The following is a 15144-nucleotide window of genomic DNA, read 5'->3' on the forward strand; positions in this document are numbered from 1 at the left end:
GCCAAAGTGAATCCGACCTTCTTTCTCATGGTCGGCAAAGCTTTGGCACCCCTGGTCGGTCCGACTTTGGCAGCCATAGTCGGCCCGACCATGTCAGCCACTGGACGGCGGGTGTTACAATTCGCTAGTTCGGCCGACCTTTGGCTGCCAAGGTCGGCACGACCATGGTTGCCAAAGTCAAGCCGACATTCTTTCACATGGTTGGCAAAACTTTGGCACCCCTGGTCGGTCCGACTTTGGCAGCCATAGTCGGCCCGACCATGTCAGCCACTGGACGGCGGGTGTTACAATTCGCTAGTTCGGCCGACCTTTGGTTGCCAAGGTCGGCACGACTATCCACTTGGTCGGCGCGACCATGGCCCGACCAACTTTTCGCACCTGGGTATTTCGGAATTCACAAAAATTCAAAAATTAAAGAAATATTAAAACGGAATTGATTGGAATACACTTTCAAGAAATCTTTGCCTGAAAAAGGAATACATAGGAATTGGACAGAAACGGAATTCAAAAAAATTGATAATTTAACATTTTCTGTAAAAAGTTAAAAATGTTCAATTCTTCTCAATTCCTTACTTCTTACTGGGGACTTTACTCCTTGTCGTTAGCTATCAGAAAGCGACATTTTTGTGCATGTGAGATAAAAATTTATTTTAATATTTTTTTGCTTATTTGTCCCTAACACTATAAATTTTTTGTTTGAAACTAACTGTCCTTTCTTTAAAAATTCTAACGGAGGAAGTGGTTCTTAGCAATTAGCAACAACGGATGCTTTGGTAAGCATTATTATAATAATATATTTTTGCTATTAAATTTGATTGCTATTTTATTGCTATTAAATATTCAATAAAATTTTTTTAGTCATCTTGGGCGTAAGTTATGAGTCAAAACCAAAGGGTGCCCACAGCCGAACCTTTTTCCCTAATATTTCAGCTACACAGGAAGCGGTTAATATGTTTCAACATTTCCACAATTTAATTAAGTTTTTAAAAATGAATAGAATTTCTTTCAAATTGATATTTGTTGAATGTTTTTTTCCCTTTTTCCGTAATATACAGCCTTTCTGATAGAAAATTTAGTCTTTCTTTAGAATCCATTGGAAAAGCTTTAAAAGGCAAAAATACAAATTTTATTTTGTACATTTTTGTCAGAAATTTCTTGCTATTCAAAGAACTCATTTTTAAAAATGTCAAAGAATGAAAATTTTATTTTTTCTTCAACTTTTAAATTAAAGTTTATGTTTATTTATTTCCCAAATGCTCAAATTCCCGGAAACCTTTTCCCAAAAAGAAAATTCCACGAATGTATAATTTCCTGAAAAATATACGAACCCGAAAAAATTTGATTTTATTATTGGTATTTTATAAAGTTTGATTTAAAATGGATAATGCTGTAAAAATTGGGACTTTATACCGCCGCATACAAACTGAAGGACTACAGGAAGCTTATAACCACGTGACCAGTCTAGAAATAAAGAATTTTACACGCATGATGATGGCTGTTGCTTTCGTCCAGCCAGATCGTGTTAAAACAACTTTTCAGCTTCTCGTCAATGAAGCTCTCGAGGAACTGCTTCCTACTTTTGACTATTTCGAGGAAAATTATGTAAATGGAAGACCAGGTCGAGAACGAAGGAGAGCAATTCTTCCTTGTTTCCCTATAAATATTTGGAACTATTGCGAATCAACAGTGCAAAGAAATCTTCGCACCAATAAAGATTTAGTAAAGGATGGCACACTAAATTTTTTTACTGATAGGGAAACACCACCCCGATTTATATTTGATTCTTACAGAAATTCGAAAGGAACAAGCGGATACAAAGATATCTGTTGCAGAGTTAATTTTGGGAAGGCCCATCAAAGCAGCCCCCAAAAAGAAACGGGAAACTTATAATATTTAAAAATAATTATCTTACTACATTGCCCTTTCATTTTAATTTATTTTTAATTTTTTAGTTCACTATATGTGTCCTGACGCAGTGAAAGGGACCTTACGTCCAAAAAATTAATTTTTAGTTATATTTTTAGTTACTAAAAATTATCTACATTCTTTCAATCGATAAAATGACAATAATAACACAAAATCAATTTTTTGGGCGTAAGGTCCCTTTCACCGTGTCAGGGTACATATTTTATATATTTCATATATTTGCATACCCAAGTTTTATCTTTATACTTTTTAGAACCGGATACAGTAATGAATTATTGAGTTCTTAAATCACTTTATTTATTTTCGCGAAAAAAGGACATTCAGGAAAAAGGTAGCTACAAACCAGGTAGGTTTGTAGCCACTGCACCTATTTTGACTAGTCTCATGACATTCTTGACAAATAATTTTTCAAAGATTTCGACGCCTCCCGTTAATAAAATGCATTTTCAAAGTCCAGTGCAATATAATCCTAACACAAAATAAAATGCAATTTGAAGTTGCCTAAAACTCCCTGAAATAAAATTCTTATTCAACCTCCAATGCAATAAAATGCTTATTCGCATTAAAAAAGACAAATGCAAACCGGGTCAAATAAATATTTTTATGACATATATGTTTTTACTTTGACAACTGTCAGTTTAACTTTATTTTGTATTTTATGAAACGTTTCTGGAATACAAATTAATGAAATAAATAATAAATAAAATTAATTAACCAATTATGGATTCGAAAGAATCAACTTCAAGCGGTAAGTATTTTAAATAAGAATATTAAAAGTATATTGATTTTGATATACACAAATGTTTATTTTGGTTTTAAGAACCAAAACTATAATTATATAGGAAAAAAATATTAAAAATTTTTTTTATAATGTAAATAAAGATGAAGTTTACATTTTTATTTTCTAGAAATTAAAACATCTTTTATTCTGTAGGTTATTTTAATTGAATAAGTTTAATTTAATAGAAAAGTATGTTAACACAAAAACGTTTTAATAATATAACAATTAACACCACAGTGTGAAAAATTTTAAAAAAGAATAATTTAATCATTTTCGAATATTTCGCCTAGTAACAATCAATCATCATTTTTAAATTAAGATATTCCACGAAATAAATCAAATCATTTAGATGCGAGACAAAAATTTCCGAAGGTACAAGAAAAAATTTGTTTCAAGACTATTGGAGTATATATTAATAATAATTATAATATAATTTTAATCACATAATGGAGGAATTATTGAACTGTTATAATTTACTTTAGATAACCAAAGTTATCGTGAAATAAATGTTTTGACACTCTGATAGTCATTTATTTATTTAATGTAAAAGGTAAAAGGTGCGGGAGAAAAATTGCAAAAGACACGAGAGTGTAAAAGAACTGAATGCAAAAGATCCGAGAGTCGAGTGTATTTTCTTTTTGACCAAAAATATTTAATCAAAATATTATATTAAGAAAATTGTCAGTCAGCAGTTTGTTAGCAATCAACTGTTTCTTACAAAATTTAAGAAAAAATTAATTTCAAGTATGGAAATGTTAAAAGATACAAAGAATTATATCAAAAATGGTGTTAGTTATAAAATAATTCAAACCAATAAATACTAGTGCATTACATAAGTTTAAGAATAAACCATGCTAAAAGTTTAAACACATTGCACAAATAAAGGTTTGTTCTCTCTTATTTTCTCTCTTTCTATTATAAGAAATATTGTTGAAATTTCTGTTTCTATTTACTCCGAATTTCCAGTTTTTAGGGGTAAATAAAAACATTCTTCTATTTTTAATTAAAGTTTACAAAATGAAAAATTCAAAGTTGATTTTTGTTGTAGTATTAATAAGAGATAATTATTAATATAAATTTTTAGTTAATTTGTTTCCAAATCCGATTGATGCGATGTTATTGAAATATTGATTTCTGTAAAATCAAGATTAAGATTAAAATTAGTTTTATTACTATTTTTTAATAAATAAATAACTTTTTCAGTGTTATCATTTATAAAAAGTTTTTTTATTCAAACTCAAAACCAGTTGAGATTAAACCGGAATTGATTAAAGTAAAACTGAAATTAGTAACACCAGAACTAGATAAACCTGAACGTAATAAAATAGAACAAGTTAATGATTTAATACAATTAAAGACAGTTGAAAAAAAGCAGAAAATGAAGTGAAAAAAATGAAAGATGTGGATAAATTGAAAGAGGAAAAGAAAAAAAATTCAGAAAGAAATTTAAGAGGGAGAAATAAAGAGAAAGAAAATAAAAGGTTTCAATAAAATTTAATTGTTTAATTTAAAAATTTTTTGTCTTTAAAAATATAACTATTTAGAATAAATTAAAAAATTAAAATTATAAAATAATATTATATTTTAAACAATTAAAAAAACTAATTTAATTTTATCTAAATATAATTTTTTTGTCACAAAACAATTTTAGTAGAAGACATATGATTTTAATTTTCTTTGTAATATATAAAGTATGGAATACCTATTTAATTTATTAAAATAATTAGTTTTCTAATTTTCATTATTATAAAAAGTTTTCTTTATTTAAATAAGTGAAATATGACTAATTTCCAGTAAAAATAATTGTTTAAGTAGTTTGATTTTTTATAATAATAATATTATATTATTATAATATAATTATTATTATTACCAATAATACAGTTTTAAATGTTTATTTATTATTTACACAGGAAAAAATGAAGAAGATTCAAACAAACAGGAAAAGAGAAAAAATAAAGACTAGTTTTTATTTCTAGAAAGTTCATTCAGTTAAATTATATCAATTCTTCAAATGTAAATAAACAAATCTTTTTATCAATCAAATTTATTAAAGTAAATTTATTAAAATAAAAAAAATATGCAGTATCTAAAGAAAAATAATATTATTATTATTAATAATACAATTTTCAAATTAAATAATTATTTTCATAATATTTTAAGAATGTAATTTATTGAATTCTATTTGTGAATTTTTATAATTGGTTTATCTTTTTATATTTTATTATTCTTTTGTTTGTTTATAAATTAATTATATAAATTAATCTTGAATTTTTAATAATTTAAAATTAAAATAAATTAAAATATATTTTGTAGTATAACAAATAAGGTAAATGTTCCTATTATGGAACACATTAAATTTTTGACCCTATTATGGAACAACGAAAAATATTTCGAAATTAAAGTAGAAAATATGTTTCTCATCAATTAAAAGTGTTATTATTAGAAGATTTGATATATATTTGCACTATTAACTCAATTACAATAGTATTCATATTATAATTCTTTTTTTAAAAATGTTTTCATCATGTTTGGTCAGAGATGGGACAAATGTAGACAAAAATACGAACCTTGTTAGGGGAAATACAGTGCAACTGTGAAATTCAAATTGTCATATTTATTATAAATATGACAAAATGTAATTAACGAAAATTAATTTTTTGATTATTTATAACTTCGAAATTCATAATTCAGGAACCATTTTCCCAAAAAGTTAAAAAATTGTTTTAAATTATGCATGTTTCATAATACATACATTTTATATTAAAATGTCCTTATTTATGGAACGCCTGTTTCATGGTTACGTTCCACTATTTCTCAGCTGCGCATATTAATGGAACACGAATCATGTTTACTTTATTGCACTGATTTTCCACGATTTTTCACTTATTTCACTAATAAAAATTTAGTTTTTATAGTTTTACTTGATGCAAAGGTGTAAAGTGATTGTAGCATAATATTATTTATTCGTCGGATCAAGTAAGTATTTCATTTTCATATACCATTATCTTAGTTTACGTGCACCTAACCTCAAAAATCTGTTAGTAAATATGCAGTGTCATATGAAAATTTTTATTATCAATTAATTTATTGAATATTTTTTTCAGAAATGAAGGTAAATAAGAATAAAAAAAATGTGGATGTAAAATTAAAAGATTCTAAAAAGAAAAAGAATGTTAATAATCTATTGAAATCGAAGGTGAAGAAAGTCAAAATAAAAAAAGGAGCCGTATCAGTTAAAAGTTTACAAAATAAAATCACAAAGGAGAAACAAACCAGAAAAAAATATTCTTCAGAAGCTTTAGAGAGAGGTATTTTAGCTGTGAAACATGGAGTAAATCTTCGAAAAGCAGCAAGTGAGTGTGGAGTGCCAGCTTCAACTTTGTGTAGAAAAGTGAATTGCCCAAATAAAAGTGAGAGAAGATCAGGTCCACCAACAGTTTTATCGGAAAATATTGAACATAATATAGTAAATTGGATGATTCATAGGTCGAAAACTGGATCTCCAGTTAACAAAAACGAACTTTTGGATTCTATTCAATCTTATTTAAACTTCGAAAGAAAAGAAACTCCATTTAAAGATAACAGACCGGGTCGCAGTTGGTTTGACCATTTTATGAAACGATATCCAAATGTAACTGTGAGGAAAGCTCAGAATCTAACAGCTGCGCGTGCAGCAGTTACAGAAGAAGATCTACGGGAGTGGTTTGAAGAGATCCGTCTTTACCTCGAAGAAAATGCATTATTGAATTTACCTCCTTCAAACATTTTTAATTGTGATGAGACCAGTATGGAATTGTGTCCAGCTACAACAAGAGTATTTGCAGAAAAAGGGTCGAAAACTGTGTATAATATTATTGATGGGTCTGGCAAGGAATGTTATACAGCATTATTTATGTTCGGCGCAGATGGAAGACGAGCTCCACCAATGCTCATGTTCAAGGGTAAAACAAAGATTTCCAAAAATATTCTACAACACACACCAAGCGATTGGGGACTTGGAATATCCGAAAATGGCTGGATGACAGCAGATAGTTTTCACGAATATTTCACTATGGTTTTTTATCCTTGGCTTACAAAAGAGGACACAAAGTTTCCTATACTTGTGTATATGGATGGCCATGCCTCGCACATATCGATTCCTTTATTGTCTTTTTGTAGAGAAAAACAAATTCATCTGATTTTATTATTTCCAAATTCTACTCATCTGATACAACCTCTTGATATTGCATATTTTCATCCATTGAAAAATTTGTGGAGAGAAATGGTTCCAATCTGGAAGAGAACAAGTAATGCTTCTGAAGTGACGAAAGAAAATTTCCCAGCTGTTTTAAAATTGACAGTAGATTCTTATAAAGATGAAGCTAAAACAGTTATTAGTGGATTTAAAAGAGCTGGATTGGTTCCTTTCAACCCTGATGCTGTCAACTACAATATTTTAGATAAAAGAAAGGAAAGTGTCCAAAACTAAAAATAAAAATCAGGTACATATTGGTGATGTTTCCGTATCAAAAATGGAATATTTGGAGCATTTCGAAAGAACATTAGATCCTGGAGTGAAATTGTTATTCGAGACTAGTGAAACTGGACAATCGTGGATTGGTCCACTTGAAATGAAAGGATTATATGATTATTGGTTAAAAATGAAAAAAGCAGCTTGTGGTATTTGAATACTATCTATTTTTAATTTATTTTAATGATATTTCGAATAATTAATTTAATAATCAACGTTAATAATTTTTACAATATAGTTATATAAATCGTTTCGTATTGAAACAGAATGTCAACGTGATCGATTTTTTTAAAACAGATTTTTATTCATATAATTAAAGTTTTTAAATTGTAATTAATAATAAGATATCTTTGTAGATGTAGAAACTCAAGCGACAACAAGAAAAAGAGTCAATATCATTACAAATGAAAATCTTGAAAATCTTTCTGAGTATGTACAAGGTGAAGTAAATAATTTACTGAGAAATGTTACAGCCGAAAAAGTCCAACAGAACGAAAATTTGCAACTCAATTTAGACAAGTCTGAAAATTTCCAGTCGAATGAAATTATCGTTTTAAAAGAAGTCTCTCCAGCAATATTAGAGAACTTAGTTGATACAAATTCGATTGAAATATTGATTGATAATGATTTACCGTTTACTGAAGAAGAATCTCGTAATTCTATGTTTTCATTAGACCTTACTGGAGTTTGTAATGATAATATTAATGTTGACCAAACAGTAACCAAGCACATGGAGATAATCACCGAAAATGGAAATATTAATGGTAAGAATTTATAATGCATATTCAAAAATTAACTTATGAATATTTTGTTAATTAAATCTGAAATTCTTATATATATGCTTAGATATAAATGTTATTAAGGATAGTTCTCTGGATCTAAGTGAAGTTCCACAATCTGAAGTTTTATACAGCACAAATTCCAATGTCGCCCAGTTTGAAAATTTCGAAAACGTGGAAACTCGATTTCTCGAGAATCATGGATCTAAAGATCTTGTGAATGACACATCAACGAAAATTCAGGACGAAAATAATATAAGTAAGTTGATTAAATCTAAATTTGTTACAATTATATTATTGATAAATTAATATTTATTTATTTAATTAGAAATATTAAAACAATTAAAAAATTTTTTAGATGCAGAAAATTCTCGCGAAACCTTCGACAATTCATTTTTATTCCCGACAAAGTACCTTCCAAAAAAGAGAAAAAGTGAAATTGAAAAAAAAGGAAAACCCAAAAAACCATCTGTAGCTACTTGTGATACAAGGTGGATTGAAATGATGGAATCAGAAAAAGAAAAGGAAAATAAAGAACTAGAGCAACGACAAAGAAAAGCTCTGCAAGATGAAAAAAAAGATTTAAATGAAAAAAAGAAAAAATTGGACGATGAAATTAAACAAATACAAGCTAAGTTAAAAAGACCACCAAAGCAAGCAAAAAAAACATTGAAAATAAAGCAAGAGAAAAAATAGTGAATTATATTACTTAAGTATTTCTAAGTCAAAATTGGTTGATTCGTTCTAATGAAAGATTTTTAATGTAAAAGAACTTTACCGACTGTTTTATATTGAAAAATAAACAATTAATTATTTAGATGTTTAAATATTATTTGATTTACTATTTTCTTAACCCTTGCTGACAAAAACTAAAGAGAATTATGTACAAATAGCTCAAATTAGAATAAATATTAATGTTCCATTAATAGGGGCATTAATTATGGAACACCCATACAGGAGTGAAAATGGCGTTTCATAATACATGCATTCTACCGTTACAAAAATTGTTTAATTAAAAAAAGAAAATCGATTAAAATCATGTGTAAAAAATGTTTTTGGAATCTATAAAGATAGGACAATAGATTCATAGTTGACTATTTTTAATTTATTTAACTGTTTACTACAAAAAAAAATTAATTTTTAGACAATTGAAAAAGTGTTCCATAATAGGGACATTTACCTTAATAACACAGGCCTCAAAATTTTTTTCGAGAAAATATACATTGATATATATGTAGGGGAGGGTTGTCCCATACCGACCCCTCGTACCATACCGACCCCCTTATGTTTCTTGAAGATGGTACCACTAAAAAATTCGCCAGTACCATCAGTCGAACACTTTTTATCAATGCGTTTGATTTCATTCTGAAGACTCAAGCAATATTAGATTTTAGCATTGTTTAAATTAATTTTTGACCTATACGGAATTCGAGCTAACAGTGTTTTTTGAATACAGGAAAATTTTTACGAAATTAATTTTGATTGTGTATGACCTTAACTTTAACGCACAACATTCAAATTAAATTGATTCCATTGATATAAGTGATTGACAAAACATTTTGTGAAAATAGTGGGGGTGGTCCGAAACCGACCCTCAAGGGGTGGTCCCAACTCGACCCCCATATTTTTACAATGTAATTGTTTATTCTCTTCTTCCTACTTGTTCAAATGAAGTGAGGATAGGTTTTGCATATTATTACTTTTATTTTTTAGGAATTTATAAAATATTTTACTAGCAATCACAGCACTTACCTATTACTTAACTTTTATTCTCTTTTGGTTAAAAATTTTATTCATTGTCAGTTGTAAAATGTTCTTGACAAGGCGATATGAATTAAGAAAAGGTGTACTTTTCGACATCTTTGAAAGCAGTTAAGTACGAAAACGAAAAACCGGACAAGTGCGAGTAGAACTCGTACTAAAACCTAGGGTTCCGTACCCTCCATAAAAACTTCTAATTTTCTTTCTTTTAAAAATAAATATATATCAATTCCAATTCAATTTGAAGTTACTCTGTTTTGAAAATATAAACAAAATCATATTTAATGATTGAATTAATAAAAAAACAAATTTAATTTTTAAATATTTTTTTAAAAGATTATTTTTAAAAAATAGTGAATTAATAATGATTACTAAATATAAAACTAAATCAAATAAATTTTCTGTTATTGAAATTAAATAAATTATTTTGAACAAATTAAAACAATTTATTAATATTATGTAATTTTAATTACAAATATAGTAAATAATATAATAACTATATTATTCTTAATAATAATATTAATAATAATTGTATTATTCTTAATTATAAAAATACTTTCATTTGCTTCAATAATAATAATAATAATAACGAAAGTAATTTCTTCTGCAAATTATTAATAATCAACACTCGCTTCATTGAACAGCTATAAAAAATATTTGATTAATTAAATTAAATTTGAATTTAAAAATTTACATTTGTAAATTAATTAATATATAAATATTATATTTCGAATTTAATAAATTTTTTATTAAACTCAAAACAAATTTTTGATAAATATATAAAATTAATTTTTTTATATTTAATTTATATTATTTATTTTATATAAAATACCCTTCTAAATTATTGCCTGCCTAATCGCCATTGTGGATAAATTTCAAATGCTGGATGCATTGCACGTGGTGCATTCATTCCAAAATATTCTTCACGTGGGATATATTCATATTGTGTACGAGGTGCATATACTTCTTGTGGAGTGTACTGTGCACGAGATGCGTAATGTTCCGGCAGGTTATACTGTACACGAGGTGCGTAAGCTTCGCGCGGAGTGTACTGAGCTCGAGATGCGTATTCTTCCGGCAGGTTATAAACACGAGGTGCGTTTTCTACCCGTACAGGAGGTACGTACAATTCAGGTCGGGTGTACGGTGCAGACGGTACATACAGTTCACGTGGGGTATACTGTAGATGAGATACGTAAAATTCACGTGGGGTGTACTGTGCACGTAAATTGTTCATTCTTTGAAATTCCCTGAAATGGAAAACAATTACATTTTAAAAAAATTATATTATTTAAATATTGATTAATCACTACATTATTATTTTTTTTTAATTAATTATTTTTTTATTTTTATTAGAATTATTATTAATTTATTAATCTTAAATTATTTAAATAATTTTAATTAATAATTAAAATTATTTGAAAGTTTATTCAGTTAAATTATATTAATTTTTTTAATGTAAATAAAAAAATTTTCTTTTGATTAATTAAATTTATTAAAGTAAAATTATATTATTTATCATCATTTTTTTAAATATAAATAAGGTTATAATTATAACCTTTTATTATTTGTTAAAATTAAATTTTAATATAAATTAAAAATGTTATAACATTTTTATTGAAACCATTTTCTATAAAATATTTAAGTTTATTTTTATTATTTAATTATTTCATTATTTAAAAAATGTAATTGAATTATAATTATTAAAATTATTTTATCTTTATATAATTTATTATTTTTTCATATATTTGTTAATAAAATAGTTGTGAAAATTAATAATGAGTAATTAGTAATTAAAAATTATAAGAAATTAAAATATATTTTTTAATATAACAAATAATAATTAAACTTTGTAAATATTGTACAGAAGAAAAATTAGGAGACAGTAGGAGACAGTGGAATCTTCAACAGAAAATATTGAAGAGGGTATTTTTTCAATTTTTAAAAATTTTAATTAAACATTTAAAAAAAATTATATTATTTAAATATTGATTAATCACTACATTATTATTTTTATTTGTAATTAATTATTTTTTTATTTTTATTAGAATTATTATTAATTTATTAATCTTAAATTATTTAAATAATGAATATTTATTTTTAATTTAATTATTTATATGATTAGAAAACTTGCAAAAATTAAAAAAAATAAATAATATTAATAATAAATTTAAGAAATTAATATTTATTTGACAATGATAATATAATGAAATTATACCTTCTAATTTCCTTCTGTTTCAATCTTCTTTTCAATTTTTTTCTGCATTTTTCCCTTTTTCCTTTTCTTCATTTTTTTTATCATTTTTTTTTTGAAAATATTTAAAAATCCAAAAACTAAAAATCGAAATTTATTGTATTAAAGATTATATCAATTATATTTTTGTTAATAAATAATTTTTTTATATTATTATTTACCCATTTTTTATACGCTCTCTTCAAAAAAATTATTAACGCTCTTACAATCTGATTATGACGTGACGTTTCATAAACACAATCAATTGACAATCGATTGCATTTCTTTTATTACTTTATTTTTATTATGTATATATAATACATATTAATTTTTAAAAAACTTTTTTTTTATTTTTAAAATTAAATATCTTTTTAAATGTTTTTGAACATAATAATTTTTATTAAATTTTAATTAATTAATAATTTTTTTTAATAAATATTTTAAAAAATTTTTAGTTAAAGTAGGATATTTTGTATATTTTTATTATTTATTTTTATTAAATTAAAAATAAACTAAAATTTTTTATAATAAAAAATTTTACAAAGATATTTTTTAGTTTTATTAAATTGAAAAAATTTAAATATTATACAGAAAATGTTTATAAAAAATGATAATAGTAAATATAATATATTAATATATATTTTTTTTAAATTAATAAATTAAAATAGATATTTAAAAAAATAAAAATTATTTATTAAAGATTATTTTTTATTGTACAAAATTCCACTTGTCCGATGTGACGTAGTAAACACATTTATGATTTTTATTTTTATTTGTTACTTAATTAAAGTTTATATTTTATTAACAGTTTATAATTTCATTGTTTTCCTTTTCAAACTGCTCGATTATGCTCAAAAATTCTTCGTCTGACTCGGTCAAATCTAAATTATAGCAAACGTTTAATTGAATTAATAAAATAAAAAAAAATTGAATTAATTAATTAATTCTTAATTATTAATTAAAAACCTAATTCTTTAAATTAAAAAATTTCTACAAAAATTATATAATATAAACAAATTAAATATTAATTTATGCAATTATTTTATTAATTAAAAAAAAATTAATTTTTTTAAATGTTTAATTACAATTTTTAAAAATTGAAAAAATACCCTCTTCAATATTTTCTGTTGAAGATTCCACTGTCTCCTACTGTCTCCTAATTTTTCTTCTGTACAATATTTACAAAGTTTAATTATTATTTGTTATATTAAAAAATATATTTTAATTTATTATCATTTTAAATTACTAATTACTCATTAGTAATTTTCACAATTATTTTATTAACAAATTTTTAAAATTAGAATTCAATTACATTCTTTAAATAATGAAATAATTAAATAATAAAATAAACTTAAATATTTTATAGAAAATGGTTATAATAAAAAGATTATAACATTTTTAATTTTTATTATAAAATTAAATTAAAATTTAATTGTAACAAATAATAAAAGGTTATAATTATAACCTTATTTATATTTAAAAAAATAATGATAAATATAATTTTACTTTAATAAATTTCATTAATCAAAAGAAAATTTTTTTATTTACTTTTAAAAAATAAATATAATTTAACTGAATAAACTTTCAAATAATAAATAAATACCAGTCTTTATTTTTTTCTTTAAAAAAAATAAAATATTTTATAGAAAATGATTATAATAAAAAGATTATAACATTTAATTTTTATTAAAATTAAATTTAAATTTAATTGTAACAAATAATAAAAGGTTATAATTATAACCTTATTTTTATTTTAAAAAAAATGATGATAAATATAATTTTACTTTAATAAATTTCATTAATCAAAAGCAAATTTTTTTATTTACATTTAAAAAATTAATATAATTTAACTGAATAAACTTTCAAATAATAAATAAATACCAGTCTTTATTTTTTTCTTCTCTTGATTGCTTGAATCTTCTTCGTTTTTCCCTATTTAAAAAATTTTCTTTGAAAATTATATTATTTAAATACTTTATAGTTCTTGTTTTTAATTTTTTACTTACGTTTCTCATTATCCATTTTTAAAATTTTAAATTTAATTTTAATTATTAAATATTTTGAATAAATTAAATATTTTGAAAGATAAGATTTTTTTATGTGGTTGTATTCAAGTTCAATCATTATTTACTCTTTTTTTTTACTTACATATTATTGTAACTTCACGTTATAAATAATATTCAACTGTTGTCTATTAATCGCTCATTATTTCAAACTTTTAATTATAAATTAAACTTGTTCTATAATATTAATATATAATTAAACTGTAACAAAACCATACATTATTTTAAACTATTAAAAATTATTTTTTAATTAAAAAACTTAAAATTTAAATATAAATTGATAATAAAAAAATTGATAAAGTAATAAATAAAAATAAATAAAATAATGATTTGAAATTAAAATAAAAAATATATTTTGTATTATAAGAAATATTTAATAAAAATAAAAATTTAAATTTAAAAATGAATAATAAGAAACGTAAGTAAAAAATTAAAAAAAAAATTTTAAATTGGTTAAATTTGTTCTTAAAACAATTTCATTATTTTTAAAATGTTACTAAAAATGATCAAAATTCAATATTTTATATAAATGTTATTAAATATTTAATAAAACTTTGATACTTTACTCGATTCAATAAATGTATTTACATTTCATTTTATACAGAAACAGCATATGTCTGTTAGTAGAATATAATACAAAAAACAGAATTAAAAAAAAATTTTAACATTTACAAGAAAAACAGTTTTTCCTGATTCCTGAACAATTTCGAATTATTGACTTATGTTGTTTCTTCACATTAGAATAATAAATAAATATGGCTCGGCATTACATTTCCACTCTTGACATTGTATGTGTATTCGAGTTTGGGTATTCCAATTAAGTCCAGTAATTAGTCTAATACATTTTTCTAAAAATTTAAAAAATTATTATTTTAGTTAGTGATACGTGATAATTAAATTACCATTCATTGGTATTTAGCCAATTTCATTGAAATTTAAATTATGCCAGAATAATAATAATACATTAATTTTATTTGTCAGATTTTAATAATATATTTATTAAAATTTTAATAAAACTGTTTCAATGACATTGTTACCAAGATACACCACGTGGAGGTAACCAATGCTGTATCTCAAAAAAAAAATTTTTA

At 23.9% G+C, this 15144-nt stretch overlaps 1 protein-coding gene across 1 annotated transcript; it reads left to right on the top strand.

Moving 5' to 3' along the window:
• Positions 1–2646: 2646 nt before the first annotated feature.
• LOC122507666 (MFS-type transporter clz9-like) lies at positions 2647–7175 on the top strand. Its single transcript, XM_043620501.1, has 2 exons — positions 2647–2674; positions 5860–7175. The coding sequence occupies exons 1-2, from the start codon at positions 2647–2649 to the stop codon at positions 7173–7175; spliced, it is 1344 nt and encodes a 447-aa protein (XP_043476436.1).
• The last annotated feature ends 7969 nt before the right edge of the window (positions 7176–15144 follow it).

Source organism: Leptopilina heterotoma, unplaced genomic scaffold, assembly GCF_015476425.1.
Source record: "Leptopilina heterotoma isolate Lh14 unplaced genomic scaffold, ASM1547642v1 Lhet_509, whole genome shotgun sequence".
Lineage (NCBI taxonomy): Eukaryota > Metazoa > Arthropoda > Insecta > Hymenoptera > Figitidae > Leptopilina > Leptopilina heterotoma.